This window comes from Dicentrarchus labrax, unplaced genomic scaffold (genome assembly GCF_905237075.1).
Source record: "Dicentrarchus labrax unplaced genomic scaffold, dlabrax2021, whole genome shotgun sequence".
In the NCBI taxonomy this organism is placed as follows: domain Eukaryota; kingdom Metazoa; phylum Chordata; class Actinopteri; family Moronidae; genus Dicentrarchus; species Dicentrarchus labrax.
Genome location: NW_026136705.1, coordinates 14,547,903 through 14,567,270, shown reverse-complemented (window position 1 = coordinate 14,567,270; position 19,368 = coordinate 14,547,903). Strand labels below are relative to the sequence as shown.

Sequence of the window (19,368 nt, the reverse complement as noted above, 5' to 3'; positions counted from 1 at the left end):
CTTGTGCGGTAGTAAAACCTGACTGATTACCATCTCTTGTAAGCATAATTTTGCACAGCAGAGGGAGGAAAAGGACCATTGCAGACTTACAACCCTTTGTTTCAATTATAGTATAATAAAACATGACTGATGCCAATTACCATCTATTTTCTGTTAAAGTCCTTATTATTGGTTTGCAATCACTGCTGAAATATTTGGTGATAAAAAGATATAATTATTCTGGTTGTAAATTTGAGTGGATGGTCTAACTGTTATTTATCCATAATAATGAATGAGTAATATCTGAGAAAGACAGTTGATTGTTGGGTCTCATCTCCAGTTCATAAATACGGACACTGTGGGTTGATGGCTTGAAGATAGTTGATTGAGTCTCATTCCCAGGTCCCAAAACCTTGTATTTGACAACCTGGAAATGAGACTCGTCGATCAACTACCTTTCTCGGCTCTGAACCTGCTTTTCCTCACAGATTATCTGAGAGTTTCAACTGGGAGTAGGAGTAAAAAATATTTTAGTTTCCTACTGCAGCTTTAAGGTTTCTATGATTTTATGATCATTTAAGCTTTGAGATGCTTTTGGGAAATGGGCCCAAGAGGTGACAAATGTTGTGAATTAAGAAGAGAAAGAAATAGAGAAAAAGACAAACTCAATTTTGTCAGGTTTCCTTTTTTTTTTCCATAACCAACACTCAAATATTATCACACAAATCTTCACAACTCTCCACAAACCAAAAACAACACCTGACAGCATAAGACACTGCCTATAAAACCAGAACAAAATAGAATAGTCCTCTCTAAAAGCAAAAAACAGCACGGTGCTCCCTCAGCCGGTTTATCCCTACATACTGGCATTGCATACTGTTGGCTGCAAAGGATGGGGAGTCATTGACAACTAAAGCAAATCCCTGCATGTAGTGACATCTATTAGTACAAAGTACAAAACCAAAATAATACTTACAAAAGAAATATTTACTACACTTTCAAGAAACTACTTCAATAAAGTACAATATAAACACATTTTAATTTAAAAACTCTTCTAGCAATATTTTACCTGGGGTTACTTTTCTGGAGTGAAATCCACAGATTCATTTGCTCTATGTGGTGTTTATTCATCGCTACATTTCCCTCCTTTTTCTCAGAATCCTCCAATTCCCCATTTTCAAAGATTAAAATAACCCAGGTATATATAGAAAAATGTGACTGAGAACATAAAAAACATTCCTTTAGTTGAACTAACAGTACGTGTAACCAAATACTTTGAAACTACATTACTTTTGGTTGAGTGCAAATCATGTAGGATTTTCCTTCAAGTGATATTTGATTGCTCTGTAGTTTTCACTTTATGGCACGAAGTAAACTACATTACATATCCATATTGATTTCCCTCTGAGGCTGCCGTTTAATCCTTTTTGAGGACAGTAATCATGATTGAACACATGAGATGTTGCATCATGATTAAAACATTTTTTGAAAAGACTCAAAAAGAAAAAGCTCAACACGTGAAGGTGGTAAGACTCAACCAATTATTTAAGAACTAATAAAACATTGCAGTGTTGGTGTCCATCAATAACGCTCTCAACAATTGAGAACATTCATGAGAGCGAAAACAATGATTCCTTATAAACACCCACAAATTAATACCACTCTTAAAAACAAAACACTTAATCTCCAACAAGTCAAAATTCAAATGAAATTCAATAACGTCACTCATTATTCAGTTAAAAACTCAGTTAAAGCATCAACGGAAACGAGGAGAAAGTCCTCTATATTCACATATTACTCTTCAAAGTTAAATACAAACTAAAATCCAATACTAAATGTACAGAGAAACTTGTGTTTCCCTTTGTGTGTGAACCAAAAATAGTGTTCACGTTGTGATAAACAGTGCAGGCCAGTTCAGTAGGTTTTAGAGTTACTCCTTTCTTGATTCTGCGTCCTCCTTCATCTTCTGCTCCTGCATGCGACTCCGAGTTGAGCCTGCGTGAAAAAAATAAAATCATTAAAATGTTAAAAGGAACACACATCCACAAGTTAAACGACTGACAGTAAAAATACATGAAGAAGAACTGGGAATATCAAAAGGCATGAAGCGGTTTTCACTTACTCATCTCTGCAAGCTTCTGTATCAGTGTGGAATCTCCTCCAGATTTGCTGTAAATTAAACTATATAAATTGAGTGTGAGTGTTTTTGACGTTGATGTACATTTAATAAATCAGGGTGCTGGTATTGCAAATAAAACATCATTTGTGACCAACCTCCCATCGGCTTCATCTTGCCCGTCCACATCGAACCGTAACCTCTTCAGAGGCTTTGGAGTGGAGCCGAGATCCAGAGTCCTCTTAAAGGAGCGATCGCTGCTGTTGACCATCTGGTTGATCTTCTGGAACCGATTGGACGGCTGCAGGTGAGAACAAAATGGAGAAACAGAGTGTGTGAGGAAAAGAAATCATTGCATTTGCTCTTGTTTAAATGGAGATTCAATATACTACAAAAAAACACTTACCCCAAAAGATTCACCGATTGATACCAGCATTCTGTAAAAGGCAAAAAAACAGATGAGAAAAATCATGTGCAAAAACAATTTAAAATACTTTTTTTCCCCTAACAATTACCTAACCTGATCTCTCTCAAAGGAGAACAACGACCTGCCACGAATATGCAGAACTCACCTGGAGCGAGGAGTCATGATACCCGGGGACATGCGTGGGCTTTTCAGAGGGGAGATGTACACGTTGTTGCTCCCTGGCACACGCAGAGGTGAATTGGGGAACTTGTAGGGGCTGCGTGGTATTTGAGGAATTGGAGAAAGCGTGGGCGGCTACAGAGAGACAACAGCGAGAAGTTACAGTAGACACATTTATCTGGTTGTGCATTGTATTAAAATAAGGAGATGTTTCTCACCCTGGTAGACGCATACTGCAGAATGTTGGTTTTTAACTTCTGCATGAACACTTGGTTGTAGAAGACAATGATGGAGTCGTAGTGGCCCTCAGTGATCAACACGTGCTTAAAGGTCTGCAACATACAGTCAAACACAAAGATGCAAATTTAAAAACAATTCAACACAATCCAACAGCATAAAGCCAGTAATCAACATTAAAAGGCGTCACCTCCTGGTTGGTGTTGGGCATGTTCTTGTACGCTGTGACAATGGTCTTGAAGCGTAGATCAACACTCTTCACTTTACATATGGCATACATGGCTGACATCATCAACTACGAGAAACAATGAGAGGCAGTTTGAGGGGGAAAAAAAGGAGAAAACATGAGGTATGAGATGCAGAGAGAACAAGAGCCAAAGTGAGTTAATAAAAAGACAAATTAATCTTAAAGAGCAAATGAAAGAAAAGGTTACCTGGTCGAGGTGGCGGCCCCTCATCAGCTCGTGCTCGTGCTGCAGAGTGTGCTGGAACAGGGTCCATATGATGGGCTCCAGTTCAGGGTGGGAGGACAGCAGGTAGGAGCAGAGTATCTTCAGCCTTGTGTAGGCCAGGCGGTACACTACAGAGAGGACACCACAGAGACGGTTGGATGCAAAAGACACAGCAAACAGAAATAAAAAATAAAACAAACTGATTTTTAGATTAATATTTTAGTCATTTCCAGTTGATTATTCAGTCAAACTGGAAAGGAAAAACAAAAGTGTTGATTACAGAATTTTAGTTTATAACATGACGTTGGTAAAGTGGAGCTGTCAGTAACCAAGATGATAGTTGTCCACACATCTATTATTGTCCAGGTCTTAGGAAAATGTAACTAACCCAAAAGGTATCTGCACTGATCAAAAATAACGTGTAAGAGCTTGAATGACATCTTACATTTCTTATAGAAGAGGCTGAGAGAGTTGGACTTTGGCAGCCGTGGCGTCTGGCTGGCAGGCTGGGTCGGAGGCTGTGAGGAAGCTTGAGAGCTGGGCGTGGCTTGGGACTCGGGAGGCAAGACGCGAAGGCCCGAGCGCATGGGGGACAGATAACTAAAAACAATGGAAAAACCCAGTGGGCTCCGTCAGTTGAATGATGTAAACGTTGAATCATAGTTTCTATTGAACGTAAATCACAGACAATTGGATGGTTCAAAAATCAGGAAGAGGAAGAGGCTCAAAAAGCTACTGGTGGTGTAAGTCATGGAAGGTATCCGTTATGATAATGAAAGATCTTGTACTTATGACTCACAATGGTTTCACAACAGCAGGTTGGGTCTACTTTTTTTTTTTAGCTATTGTATACCAGCAACTGAAAGTCAGAAACAGCTGCAGGTCACTTACAGGTCAGCTGCGGTGTGGTTGTGCTGCAGTGGTTGGCTGAAACTGGCTGGAGTTTCCACCTGCTCTGCTGCTCCGTCCTCATGCTCCAGTTTCAGAAGCTCAAACAGTGGCGAGCCCTGATGACGCACAAACTTTATTTACAGATTTACAAAGCAAAAACCACGGTTTCATTTTCACAGTGCATCTTAATCATGTTGAATTACCACATACAGTTAACAGCAGCCAATCAAAGCTTTGCAAATATCAAAACACCAAAGCAACTTACTTTAACATTTTTATCTGATCTGAGAGCACAAGTTGATACAAAAATGTTGTTATCTTAATTACTGGAGTTACTGCTGTGAATCTATCACATAATGTACCCTCTGCAGGCATGAAGAAACCACAGGAGGAACAAGAAGGGGGGGATGTGATGAGGGAAACTTCTGTATTTTTGTGTTTGCACTACAGTGTTCCTTATTATATATACAATCTTAAGTGAGACAAGATAATCCTATCATATAAATTGGAATTTTCATTTATGTTTTTATCAATCATGAAAAATAGTTTTAATACCACAGTCCCCATATGACTACTGTATATTATCTTAATAACAGTGCAGCATTGACAAAGTCCCTATGCAAAACCAACAAACCGTTAAATTATAGCAATGGACTGATAATACATCTGTTCCTCTTTTTATGTCGACCCAAGCACACTAACTCCAGTTTCAATCATTTTGTCAAAAAAAATTAAATATACTAAATACAAAGACAGCAAAATCCATACCTACACACACAATTATCTCTCAGTCCTCGCTAATCAACAGGTTAGGACGATAAGACACGTGAACATGTGGTTAACGTGAACATCTGCATTCACACACCATCAGCCAAAAATTAGCCATGAGGTTTCAGAGGGAACATACATTGAGTGTGGTTTACCACTCGATCAGTTTCTCAGCAACAGCAGGTTTTGACATGAGTACATTCTTGATGTCATACATGCCACGCCTACCTGACACCACTGACACATTTCGAAAGCACACTTTGTGTATGACTGCTTTAACAGCAATCAGTGACGTATAATGAACACCAACACTGCAACGTTTTATTAGGAATAGTAAAGTCATTGCTTAAGAGTTCTGTAATCACTGTCAACTTGAGGTTCTTGTTTAACTTTATTTAAATGTATTATTGAAAGTGAAACACCCCAAACACTCATATGTCATATCATATAAAGAAAATATGATAAATCTATTACATACTGTACATACTATTACTTTGGGAGGCTGATCTACAAACCCACCTGCTTCATAGCAGTTAAGTCTAATTTAAGTTTGAAATTCAAAAGAAAGATTATGGACCACACCAATGTCAGATAGAGCCTCATTATTCAAATTTTAAATATGTGCAAAACCAAAGCAGCAGTGGGAGGACTTTGGCCTGTGAATGCTCCTCCCTCCGTGTTCCAACAGCCCAGAGAATCATTTGTGTTTGAGCTTCTGACGTGCAGCCTGCTACGAGGTGTCTGATTTACGGTCAGGCAGGAGCAAGGGAAAAGTAAAACTTCTGGAGCATACGACTAACGATCACCATGCCCCCCGAGGGTGGCTGCAGGAACAGACAGGATAACAACACAAGGAAGGAACCACTCGACTGTTCACAGAGTTGAGAAGAGGCACATGACTCTTCAGCTGCGAAAGAGAACTGGAAAAGACTAAAACCTCCACTAAAATGAGGATTATTGGACGTGCATGAAAGCTTCCACATACAGAAAACTGACTTTGGATACTAATACAGGTATTTTGAGGAGTTGCTGTATACTTTTCTTCTCGGTATTTCACACCATAAAGCCGAACCACACAAACTGAGCCTTCTTCACTATTTCAGGACTTTTCTTGCTACTCAAATGAAATGTCCCAACCTGTGGCACATGGTTGAACTTGGATTTTATGACTGACAAGTAAACAAAAGGATTTTTTTTTTTTTTATTCTGTAAATGTTGAAAACTTTCTAGCCTGGTCTAAAAATGTATAGTACCATACAAACTTATAACATCAGCCAGAGTGTCAATCACAATCACGTGAATTGCAACAAGAGTGATGACTTCAAGTACCCTCTGTACAGCTCAGTTTTCAGCCTGGTGTTTCTAGTTGGACTTTTCTTCAACATGGTGGCTGTATACATTTTTGCCTGTACGCTGAAGCTGCGGAACGAGACCACGACATATATGATAAACCTTGTCGTTTCAGACTCTCTCTTTGTCCTCAGCCTGCCTTTCCGGATAGTTTACTTCATTAAACGTGAGTGGTTATTTGGAAGTGTGCTCTGCAAGATATCTGTGGCCCTGTTCTACACCAACATGTACGGCAGCATCCTCTTCCTCACCTGCATCAGTGTTGACCGTTTCCTGGCCATTGTGCACCCGTTTCGGTCCCAAACTATTCGTACTAAGAGGAATGCCAGGCTGGCCTGCTTGACAGTGTGGGTGATGGTTCTTTCTGGCAGTGTACCCACTGGGTTCCTTTTGGACACCACTTCACCCACAAATGCCAACTCCTCTTCAAACTTCTGCTTTGAAAACTACTCTAAAAAACAGTGGAAGGCTGAGCTGTCCAAAGTGGTGGTGTTCATTGAGACTGTGGGCTTCATCATCCCATTGATGGTCAATGTCTTCTGCTCTGTCATGGTGCTACGGACACTGAGGAAACCCCAAACCATCAGCCGTGGAGGGAACCTCAAAAAGGCAAAAATCTTGAGGATGATCATCGTGCATCTGCTCATCTTCTGCTTCTGTTTCATTCCCTACAATATCAATCTCATTTTCTACGCCCTGGTTCGCTCCAATGTCCTAAAGGGATGCTACGCAGAATATGTGGTCAGAACAATCTACCCCATTGCTCTGTGCATAGCGGTGACCAACTGCTGTTTTGATCCGGTCATTTACTACTTCACCTCAGAGACCATTCAGAGCTCCATCAAACGCAAGTCCACAGTATGGCACAACGGTGTCAAGTTATTCGACAGACTACAGACAGAGAGCCCACAGAGCAGTCCAAATATAACACCCAAAAGCCTGCCCCTGAGGACTCTGAGATCCACAAAGTTTGACAGTGAATCTACAGTCTAACGACAATTTTATTACAGTATGCAAATTTTTGATAATTCAGTATTGCTAGTGAAACTCGATTTGGATCGGAGGACGCAGGTGGAAGCAGAGTGGCTTTGGAGATCATAACACATGAACACAATGGTTACTAAGGAGTCACTCTCTCAACTACCGGACACCAGAGACTTTAGACTGGGAGTGATCCCTGTTCAGTCAATAAAAGAGTGGAACAAGAGGAAACTAATAACGCATGCTGCAGCATAAATGCAGTTTATCAGGGTGACCACTCACAACGCACAAGTACGTTTCATTCTATCAATGAGTCATCAAATGAGTTATAATGTGTATTAGTGGCAATGGCAGGTGTATAAGCCATCATTTATTTGCATGGTGCAGAAAATAATTTTCAGCTTTTGCACACAAGACAATGAAATTGTAATCTTGTCCCTACAAATAGATTCTCCTTTAGGAAAATTCAGTTTTGGCAATGTTGAACCAGTATTACAACAATTTATATGTACTGTACTGTGCAGCTTTTAAGTAGCTGTGGCCTCGCTAAGGCTTTATAAGCACTTTATAGCGCAGCACGCTCTATAACACCGTTTACCCTTTATACTTAATTAAAAAAAAGCTTAACTTAAAAAGGTTTTTGAGTTTGAAATTCACTACTAGTTTGATTTGAGTGAGATGTTGTGAAATATCTGACATAAACAGGATGTTCATATGTCACTCTGTTTGGGTGATACCGAACCATTTGTCTAGACTTGATTATTCATACATGTATTAACAGTACAACTACAGGTACTGTGGGTGGCCAGGCCCATGAATGCACAATGAGTCAACAGGTCTTAAAATCTAGACTGCAGGTGTGGTCAATGTTTGAGCTGCACTGCTCGGGCCAACAGTGTAGTAACAATGCCAACGGCCTTATCTAAATAAGCGATTATCTCTGTAGAAAATTCTGGGACGTTGAAAAACATTAACTTGACACAGTTAGAATTTTCCTTATAGTGTTTCATACAGCGTTTGAACAAAAATGTGTGTGTGGGGGGGGGGGGAAAATCAGACTAAATTAAAGTAAGTGAAGTTTGATTATAATTTAAAGGAATCTAAGCCAGACTGATCCGATGCCTGTTTCCTAACAAGTAAAAAACACAGCTAACTGTGTAAATGAAATACAGTGCAGCTTGAATATTTGTTCCTTCTTGTAAAAGCAATGTGCTGCAAGACCGAGCACTACTGCATTCCTGTTGAGAGGCTCAGCCCGAGGGTATGTCCTGACAGGGGTAGACTCATCATTACCACTACACTGATGAAGAAGGATTGTGAAACCAAAGCAGACAAGCAACAACATGCCTCTTAAGGTAGAAGGTTTACAAAAGAGAGCACAGTGCTGGTTGCTGCAATCCTGAGACTAATCCAGAAAGAAATGTGCCTATCCTTGAGACAACTAAAACAATAAATGATCTAAAGTCTTATTTTGCAATGCTGGACTCCTTACACTACAAATATGTTTACATTCAGGATGCAGCTGGACTTTCTCTACCCAGCACAAATGAAATATTTTTAGTGGTTTCATCATTTTTGTGCAGAAAAAGTTATTCTGACTCAAAGCAGACATGATGAACACAAACCCTTGTGATATTTAAGAATATATTATATAACAATACATCTAATGATGAGTTAATACAATGTGCAAAGAGGGTTTATTGAATTTAATGTATGAAACACACCCTAACATTTCCATTTGTAATGATAATGGTAAGATTTATTTTTATGTGCACTGCAGAATAAATCTTAACCAGTTCTTTGGCGATCAAGATGTGTCCTTTATTTCTAAATTATATATTTCTATCCTATTAAAATGTGTCTCACAAGGTAACTAAGTTGTAATATGTGCCTTATTAGCCTCCATGTTAATATTATTCAAATTTAATTTAAGGACTAACATTTTTTTCATCAAAGTCAAAAGACTCAAGGCACACTGCTGTATGAATAAGCTCCTTCCTTCAGTGACTTATTGCTATTCCTCTATCAGTTGGCTGACATATATAGTTAATGGATAACTTCAATCCCTTGTGTAGGTTTTTAACAAGCAGCCATAAACATGACTCCCACCAGAAAGGTAATTAAACAATCTGTGCTTAATTGTACGGCTGGTCACAAAATTCAGTTCAATAAACAGACCAGTTAGATTAAACCAGATAACTGAATTAGCTAGAAATGTAGGTGGTTAAAAAAACAAAACCAAAAAAAAAGAAGAAAGAAGTGTGTGTGGGAGAGAAGAGGGGGCGGGGGAGAGACCCTGACCTGTGTGTGAGTGTAGGCGTGAACTGCTCCAATCAACAGCATCTGCACTGTTACAGCATCCCACAGGTCACCCTGCTGCTGAACACCAGCTGATGAGAGCCTGATACGAGTGAGTGATCAAGTTTTATCCGTTTTAAAATTCGCTCTGTAATTGTGCTTATATGCGCAGTAAATAATAGATGAACATATGTACATTTGTATAAATTGAAGACAGTAATTAACTGTATCTTCTTATCCTGTTTTGGGAAAAACTTAAATGAAGAATGTCCAAAATTATCTGAAGACAAAGATAGAGAAAAGATAAAAGAAAAGATAAGGAATAATATTTTTTGTTTGTGATATTTGAGAACTTGCTTTTAAAGAACCACATAAAAGGCAAAATAATGAATGTAATGGGATGAGATTAAAAGTCACAAAACTGCTATCATATCAACCAAGATCAATTCAACAGTTACATACTCATCAACAGAACAGAAGCAACTCAAATATTGTAGGTCAGGATAGATAAAGAAGATCTATTTCAGGGATCAGGGAAGCCTTATTATGTTATAGAAAACAAAGTTTTAGCAAATAATGTTACTGAAAATTTGACAATGACTAGTTGACTGAAAGTGATATATAAGTATATTGATGATCAAAAAAATGGTATTCAAAAAATTGTATTGTTGAAATTACAGTTCAAAAGGCATTAATTGTTAAACGTTCAAACATTTTTATGATATCATTAGTGTTAAGATGATAGTTTGAGTGTTTTGTAAATTGGACACAAAAAAGAAAATGATGTAAAATGACGTAAACGTCCCAACGTCATGATGATCTATACCGAGCATGAAAGATTAGAGAGATTAGCAAAAAGTGGATCAGACTCTCCCCAATACTGATTATTTGCTTTATGCATAACAAACTAGAGCCTAAAATTTTAAATTAACGCCTGAACGGAAAGATTAACTTCATGAGTTTACTAGGTGTTCACTGTGTGTATTTACTGTAGGGCAATACTATGACATTGTGAGGGGATTCTTCTTTCCCCACTATGCCAAACCAAATGTTTGCTTGTTTTATGAGATAGGGAAGTTGCAGCTAAAACTTTATTGACAGCATTCATGTGACTGTTGTCTTGCATATCAAATATTAATTCAGCTATGTTAGCGGTAGCAGTGTATTCAATCACCACAGCAAATTTACATTCTATAAAACAGACATCTTGGAGTTTATTAAGTTTTTACTTGCCACAGGTTTAACTGCCCCAGCAGAAGCAGCTGAACACCTTCCTTCCTCCCTCCCTTGTTTACTTCAGCCAACCTAATTTCCTCCAGATATGAGAGCGACTGAGTGATTTAAAGTTTAAGAGCAGAAGATCATTTTGGAACATGGAGCTGTCGAATATGACTGATGAGACAGTCGAGCCATTCTCACCTCTGTCCAACTGCACTGTGGACACCAGCTACCGCTTCACCTTCTATCAAGTGTCCTACAGTATCATCTTCCTGCTAGGGTTGGCCACCAACAGCCTGGCTCTGCGCAGACTGTGTCTCTCTCCCTGCACCATGAACAGCACAGCCATTTACATGGTCAGCCTGTCAGCTGCCGACATGTTTTTTGTAATATCCCTGCCCCTAAGAATCTACTACTACCACCAGAAGGCCAGGGTCCTGTCCTCCAAGGCAGGAGACCCATCCAGTTGGAGTCCTGGGGTGGCATACTGCCACCTCACTTTCACCCTCAAATACATCAGCCTGTATGGGGGCATCTTCTTCCTGGTGTGCATTTCTGTGGACCGTTACTTTGCTGTAGTGCATCCTCTGGCATCAACACTCCGCCGGCTGCGTCTTGCACAGCTGTTAAGTGGGGGGATCTGGTGCCTGGTGCTGGGACTCAGTGTCAGTCTGCCTCTGCTGCGCTCTGCAGCTGCTCACCATCACCAGCCCTGTCTGTTAGACCCGTCCTTGCTACGCCATCGCACCATTATCCTGGTAGCTCTGGGCTTGGTCCTAGGGTCATTTATGTTGCCCACTGTGCTACTCCTCTACAGCTACTGCAGAGTGTTGACTGTGCTTCGCCAGCCAAGACACCGCTCCCGCAGCCAGCGCCGCAGCCGTCAGCACACTCTTACAGTTATTTACTGGGTGATGGGAGTCTTCCTGCTCTGCTTCGTACCCTATCACATCAACCTCCTGGGATACACACTCACACATGTGGGGCTGCTGCCCCATTGTGGACTGGCCAAGGTGACCAAGGCTGTGCACCCTGTGGTGCTATCACTAGCAAGCGCCAACTGCTGCCTCAACCCACTCATCTACTATTTCTCCAGTAGCCTGGTGCACAAGGAGGCGCCAAGTGGTAGAGTCAGTGGCAGCCAGTGACACACATCATCTCACAACAATACTGACAGACTTTTAACATGGTCATTCCTTAATCTAAAGAGCACTACACTGGCAGTCTGGGGTTCACTCTAAGGAGCACTTTGTCAGCTTAGTTATTTTGTTAAGTGTATTTTGTATTGTTGTTTATGTGTTTGTGAAATATTTAAATGCAATGACATTTCTCATGTGTTGTGGATATTGAATGTAACCTGCGTCATTTCACGAAAGTACTGATCAAATGCTATGGAGTCATTTATATGTTGACCCTATTTGTCTTTTATATCATTCTTGAACTGTAGTAATAGATGAAACATTAAAAAGAACTCTTCTTTTCATCTCATGGGGTAATGATTGGATATATTTACAGTGTCTATGTGTATTTATGCTGTGCATGACTCTCATTAAAATAATGTGACATCATTGCTTGCATACTGTAGAAGTGATGAGAGAGAAAAACTGACCGTCCTCCATGCAATCCTCTCCATGATGAGGTTCTCGCAGGTTTCCAGGTGTTTGACGATATCCTTGCTCAGAGTGGGGTCGGCCTTGATGAAGCTCTCGATGACTTTGTAGAAGTCAAAGGCGGCGAGGTTGACCACGTCCAGTATCCAGGGGAAACACACGTTTGTTTCAGCTGCTTCGCCACCCCCACCATTGTTGTATCCTCCAGTCTTAAAACTGCTCTCTACACCCACAGCCACAAGAAATGTAAACATTTATCCGTATTATTGACAGCTGTTATTTCAGATTTAGTATGTAAGTGCATCTGTTATCGACCTGTAAGCTAATTATGGGACACACCTCCATACGTTGCCATGACCACCTCCAAAGCACAGGCCAAAAGTGATGTGTGGAATGTGGAGTCATTCAGGAGTTTACTGGAATGGAAATCATGTGAATCAGCTCAAAGCAAATGATGCTTCATTTACAAATAAAACAACAAAAAGCATGCACGCACAAGGGAATACAAACGCAACAACTGACAAGCTTCATAATTTGCCACAGATTTACTAAAAGAACATAGAGGACATACCTGAAATTTTGAACAGACAATCGCTTCTCTTCCTAAAAAATGAAAGAAGAAAAACAACATGAACATAGTTTATTTAGTCTACAGTTCAAGTGAGTTGTGTTATGTAAACTAAAGTTATGAGGGCGTAGAAAGTGAAATGTAAAATGTGCTTGATGATATCTATAATATGCAGTTGTTTTGAGTTTTCTAAAACACATCTGTGTGGGTTGACCTGTGAATTTCCACACTTTAGTTAAACTGAGCCACTAAGCAAACAAACAATTATTGAATAAAACTGTTGGAAAAATAAATAAATTAAATAGAATTTAAGTTTAAGTACCGATTTCAGCATTGCCTCCATGACTTTGTAATACAGTTTTACCCCGAGGTTAAATCTCTGAAAGACAAATAAAAAATGCAAGTCAGACATAAAATATTTGAGCATAGGAAGTCATTGTTGCTCATTGTCTTCTTGAGTGTTAAGTTCATACCTGCCTGCCGAGTACTACACAGCGTGGGCCGACTGCCTGACCAAACCTTTGGCTAAACGCCTGTCCGAGTGTCTCCAAACGCTTCAGCACCTCCTGCGTCGGGTCCACAGTGCAATTCTAATCACATGAAAGAAGAAAACATCAAATGTGTCAAATTAAGGTAGTAAGATACAGTTTCATCTGATATTTTAATTAGTGGTAACACTTCTAGAGACCCACTTTGAAATATGTAGCCAGGTTAGTAGAAGGCTGGTCCCCACTGGAGGTGAGATCACCCCTCAACTGCTGAATGGAGTTCATGGCAGCTCTGATGACACAAAACAACAACAACAACAAGGACTCAGACATACGCTTGGAACAATTTACACAATAAAATATGCCTAATAATATACATACAGTACAATAAATCTCATTTAATAAATACTAACTTTGCTTCTAATACATTTTTAGAAATTTTATTTATAAATATCATGATTTATGATATTTAAACTGTTTCCTAGTTTATGTTTACATTTTCACACCAACTGCGAGTAAAAAAAGCTTAATAAAAGGCAATTGTCTTCAAAATAATTTGCAGATATGCATGCCAGATTTGAAAGAAATATTTTCAAATGTACTACAAGGAGGTTTTAAACTGGTTATGATTCCCCTTGAAATCAATGAAACGAGGTGGCAGAAACATTGCTGCTTTTGTTCACAAGGGCCGGAGGAATCAGCACAAAGTCCAAGTCTTGTAGGAGCTTTAACTAAGTTAGTTTGTAATTTAGTTTTTGTTAAATTTTTGGTTACTTTGCATGGATAAAAAAAGCAGGAAATATCACCACTTCTTTTTCAGTTTGAAACTGTACAAATGTTAAAAAAGATGCTGCTGAAAGCAAACTTGAGTATTTCTCATCTGGGTAAACACGGAATAAAAAAAAAAGTGAGAGACTGCTCACCTGATTGGCGTCTGGGGAGGGATAAGTACAGTATCTTCATCTGACAGGTTCTTCTTTGGCGTTTTCTCCACCTGTGATCTGAACGCAAGAGGAGATTATCAGACACTTTTCTTTAAATTCCTTATTCATTTGTTTAAATTCAACATCAAAACACTGAATAGTGAAGAAAAGAAGAAATTACATCTCGACTTTAGGCACAAGAACTGTCTCATCTCCGTCAAAAAACAGCCGTCCGTCAAAGTCTCTACTCTTGAGGTAGTGTTCTTCATATTGTTGGTTGAGCTCATTCGCCTGTGGTGAAATTAAAAGGTTGAGGTTACCCAAGTTTAATATATTAAAAACAAAATCGCTTGTTCTTTTCAGTGTTAAATTATTGCTGCTTTGTACATGGGCTGGTGAAGTTACCAGCAACCCCAAATGCTTGTTTTAGATGTAAAATCTTAATCTGAAAACTAGATCTGCAATCACGGACATCAGACAATCCCAAGGAATCAGACAATAAGTAAAAAACTTAAAACCTGCACATATTTCGAAACAGCCTGAAGATGGAAAATCAACAGCACATCTCAGCTTTCATCAGAGTTCTGATGGTACTTGTACAAGACTTGTCTAAAGATTGTATGATTGCCACCGGGAGTCTGTCTTCGCCCAATTAGATCTCAGTCTCAAAATAAACTTCTATGAAATAAGGCAAGGTTCCAACTTATCTGTAACCAGATTACAACAAGTCTCATCTCATCTGTGTGATACAATGATGTGGAACACAATCTAACATGGTGTTTTTTCCTTAATCAGAGGTCAGATCAATGAGGTGTCACATATTATTTACATAAGACACTTGTCTTATGTAAATAATGCACACCACCTGTCCACCTGGGGTAATGTAACAGTAAAACAATTATGTCCTGTATCTACTATTCAGAGGAGTGTGTTCGTGACAGCAAACAGTAGCATCCTGTCTCCCTTTATTTTCATACCTGCCTCTGCAATATACTGCCCTGACACACTTAAAAGGATCCCCTGCTTGAGTACACATTTTCCTGACACCATGTATGTGAAAACAAACATGTATGAGCAGCAAAGAGAACAACCAACAGCTGTCAGACACTCAAACGTTCAACAATGGCAAGGAAGCGATGACTAATGGAAACAGTGGGTGAAGAGCAGGCAGTTTAACCAAACAGTAGAGCAGGTGTTGAGACAATCACCACCCCTACCTGAGGAAAATCTGGAGCTCTGGAGAGATCCAGTGAGTCCAGGAAAGCCGAGAAACTGGTCTGGTATACATTCTTCACCTGCAAATACAATTAGAGGGAAAATGAGGCCAAATGCAAAATGTTTGTATGATGACTGAAAGATCTATACAAAGAGTGGGGCTCAGACCTCTTCTGCATTGCATTCATTCTCTTTGCACAAGGTTTTGAGAAGCTGCAAATCCACCTCTGGCTCCACAGGTCGGGATTTAGCTTTGCTCTGGTTGCGACGAGATGTTCGTGTCGGAGGGCTCTGAACTTTGCTGATAGCTGATTCTATGAGAAAAACATTTAAGAGGTTAGAAAATCTCTGGGAGCCAAAAACAATACATCATGACACCAAATATCTTAAGTTGAGACTCTGTTTTCCATGACAGACAAACATAATATTATACTTTGATATTGTATAGTATAGTATACTTACTATTTTAAACATACACTTTTAAGCAAATACCTTGAAATCACATTAGGTCAAAAAAATGTAATCTTTACATCCTGGCCAATTTTTTGAAAATACATTTTTGACCTTACACTTCCAGTGTGTTTAGGATTTAGTGGCATTTAGCAACAAGGCAATTCAACAATGTGGACTCCACAGCCGAGGACCCGCTCCCTCAGTAGATAAAAACGACTCATACTAAGCACACAACGATTCTTATTTCCAGGTGATTAAACACTAATGAAAACATACCTATGAATATTATATTATATTTCTGGCAATAGATCCAAAGTTACACAGTGGACCTGGTTGTTTATTAAATAAAGACATGTTAAAGTAAATGAAGTGAAGCATACTGTAAAGAGGCTGCAGAAGATCTGGAGGGCAGCGCTTGATGCATAATTCTAGTGTACACAGCAGCAACTGGAATGATATGACCAGGTCATCCTCCATCTGCAGGGCCCTTCCTGCAGACAGAAAGAGATGCAACACATGAGAAGCATCATCACAACACTACACTGCGAACTGGAAACAACAGAACCATGAGGAGAAACATTTTCCAATTCATTTGAGTTCTAAAGCCGAGCACAAAGCCGGAAGGAAGGATGGGAAGAAGAAGACGGAGCAACATGAAAACTATTCCATAAAGTGTGTTAACAGCTTGCTCCTACTTGTTTTTGTTGCTGTGTTATTAGGCTTAACCTACCTTTGGCCAAAAGAAACATTGTCCAGCAGCTCCGAATGGTCTCCCTCTCCCTTTGAAAAGAGACACTGAAGCATTAATCATAATCCTGCATCACATGTTTTATAAAAAGTATGCAATGATCAAACAAACAGAAAAAAAAAGGGGGGGGACATGTACGTCACTCATGTGGTAGATTAATCTCCAACTTACTTGCCATCGGAAACCAAAGCAAAGATGTTCTTGCATGTTCTGAAACAACACAAACATTATCATCAGTTAAAATTTTGCCCGTAACGTTTCCACGTGAATCAAGCGCCTGTACTGTTGTGATTGGTTCACTCACTTCTCAAACCTCTGGTACAGAGCCAGCGTCACATCATACTTCTTCTCCAATCGTGTCAGTGCTGAGTTCACCTTGGTGCTTATAGTATCCAAGTTCACATCCAGCTTCCTCACCAGAGCTAAAAACTGCTTTACACTACAAAAAAAAAAGGATGCATTTGAGTGAAAGATCCAATAAACGGCATAAAGGTGAACAATAAAATTAAGGAAAAGTTGTCAAACCACACCAAGGGTTCAGATTTAGGTTAAAAAATAATAGTTTATTTGGTGTTCTGCTATCCTTTAACAGTTTGTTTAAGTGACTGATATTATATGTATGAGTGCCAGCGAGTCGTGACGAGTACTTACTTCAGACTGACTGCTTTCAGAACCTGAGTTAATGTGAAACAGGCGACATCCATGTCTGTCGCTGACACATACAGGCAAGCCCCCCACAGCCTTTTCTGACTGTCCTGAAATAGAAAAAGTACAATATTCTTTTTAATCACCGACATCCTCGTGGGGAAAGTTAATACTATCAGCTTTATGATCGACTGGTTGGATTTGCTTTAGCAGAGAAAATTATCATAGCATTTGTACTGATATGAAACTTGACAACAAACCAAGAGCATCACACATACACACTGTGTGCCACATCACCAGATTACTATAAACTGATATACTGGGTACAACTAAGGCTTTTTGCTTTTAAGGTAAATTTGAGAGAGCTTTTATAAAAGCATCCAGGCCATAAGATTATAATAGTTATGGGATGCCACAGTATAAACAGTGAGAGAGCGGCCTCCAAAAGAGACACTTTTGTTCTCTCATCGGGTAGTTTTCAAACCAGAGTAATATAATTTCCACCCATGCCTTTTCATTAGAGAAGCCAACAGGATCACATTACAAATCTACTGTCACATAACTGTAAATAAACACATACAGTGACTTCTTCCATGCCATCCTGAACAGTTTTCCACAGCGTCCAGGCACGATCACACACCAGGTCTGTCACATGAAGGCTCTTACACAGGGTCACAAACTCAGCATCTTTGTCTCTGTGACTAGAGGACGGAGAGACAGAAATCAGCATCATGGACAAACAAAAACACAGTTTCAGGACATCAAAACATGCTGCACAGATGACAACAGGCTCCCTTGTTTGTGAGCCACAGTCTGGCAAACAGGAGCTGTATTTGTGTTATAACAGCGGTACATTTCACGTTATATCTGTTCCTGAACATGGATATTGTGATATTGTTTGGTTTGAGAAAGGTTTAAAAGAGACATTAGCTCTAAATACAGGCCTGACTTCGTTTGAAGCAGCTAGCTAGTCAGCCACACATTAAGTCAACAATAGCTTGCTAGCAAGTGTAAAATACCAACACAAACTAGCTAAACATTAAGCTACAGTGTCAACAGAGTGAGCACATCATGTGGCAACATACTGCTGAGAGCTGAATGAGGGAACATGACTTCTCTTACTTTTTAACAGATAACTCTGGACTCTCCTTCTTGTCTGGAGAGCCACTTTCAGCACCGGGCTTCAGCTCTTTGCTCTGTGTCGTCCCAGAGTTTCTCTTTTTAGGTGGCATCTTGGTATCCGGTCACCAAACAGGCAAATATAACAATTACAAAATAACTAACTGTGTTTTGAAGGCAGCAAAATCTGGTGGGTCTGGTGAGTTTAAAGCCCCCTGGAGAAGTTCCGTGGTAACAATACAACTAAACCTGACTGACTTCCTGAAACCGTGGAGACGTGCGTGTTCGTTTTGTGTCACCGCAGTGCGCGGCGGAGCGCCGGTGCCGCCGGTGTGTTAACTTTTAGACTCCCTCAGCAGTCAGTGTCCCAACCTTTGTGTATATCAACCTGTTTATTGAGACTCTCCGGTCGTTTGTCCGTGTTTAAACGCAGTGCCGTCGACGCTAACATCAGATAGCCTGTTTACAGCGTTATATTTGCGTTTAGCTCTCTGTGGCGATAAACTGAGCGCGGTGTGCCTTCACCGGGATCACGTGACGACCCGCAAACGAACTAACCCAAACTCACGCGATGAAAACGCGGGAAAATAGTTACGCAACATCCGCTCATTAGCATTTATCCCGCCATCCAGACGAGACGCCCGGGCCCCGTTTCAGAAAGCAGGTTTAGTGAAAACTCGGAGTTCGTTAACCCTGAGATGAGGGAAACTCTGGTTTTTCGGT

The 19,368-nt window shown here is 39.9% G+C and overlaps 3 protein-coding genes across 4 annotated transcripts; 2 read left to right on the top strand and 1 right to left on the bottom strand.

Moving 5' to 3' along the window:
* Positions 1-644: 644 nt before the first annotated feature.
* On the bottom strand, positions 645-18,911 carry rb1 (retinoblastoma 1). Of its 2 annotated transcripts, none has more exons than XM_051401025.1 (27): positions 18,649-18,911; positions 18,107-18,227; positions 17,533-17,636; positions 17,186-17,320; positions 17,053-17,091; positions 16,864-16,913; positions 16,514-16,624; positions 15,849-15,994; positions 15,683-15,760; positions 14,647-14,756; positions 14,466-14,543; positions 13,747-13,834; positions 13,528-13,644; positions 13,377-13,433; positions 13,058-13,089; positions 12,826-12,902; positions 12,486-12,709; positions 4,262-4,377; positions 3,816-3,970; positions 3,353-3,498; positions 3,109-3,213; positions 2,900-3,013; positions 2,668-2,816; positions 2,502-2,532; positions 2,254-2,396; positions 2,102-2,160; positions 645-1,974 (listed from the first exon to the last, which is right to left on the bottom strand). In XM_051401025.1, the coding sequence occupies exons 1-27, from the start codon at positions 18,756-18,758 to the stop codon at positions 1,910-1,912; spliced, it is 2,760 nt and encodes a 919-aa protein (XP_051256985.1). In that variant the 5' UTR covers positions 18,759-18,911; the 3' UTR covers positions 645-1,909. The 2 variants fall into 2 exon arrangements, with proteins under 2 accessions (XP_051256985.1, XP_051256986.1); XM_051401026.1 differs by having other exon boundaries at positions 2,102-2,148.
* On the top strand, positions 5,655-9,171 carry LOC127363994 (lysophosphatidic acid receptor 6-like). Its single transcript, XM_051401027.1, has one exon. It carries the CDS (start codon positions 6,272-6,274, stop codon positions 7,370-7,372), a length of 1,101 nt encoding a protein of 366 aa, XP_051256987.1. The 5' UTR covers positions 5,655-6,271; the 3' UTR covers positions 7,373-9,171.
* On the top strand, positions 9,292-12,444 carry LOC127363995 (lysophosphatidic acid receptor 6-like). Its single transcript, XM_051401028.1, has one exon. The coding sequence runs from the start codon at positions 11,032-11,034 to the stop codon at positions 12,022-12,024; it is 993 nt and encodes a 330-aa protein (XP_051256988.1). The 5' UTR covers positions 9,292-11,031; the 3' UTR covers positions 12,025-12,444.
* Positions 18,912-19,368: the final 457 nt, after the last annotated feature.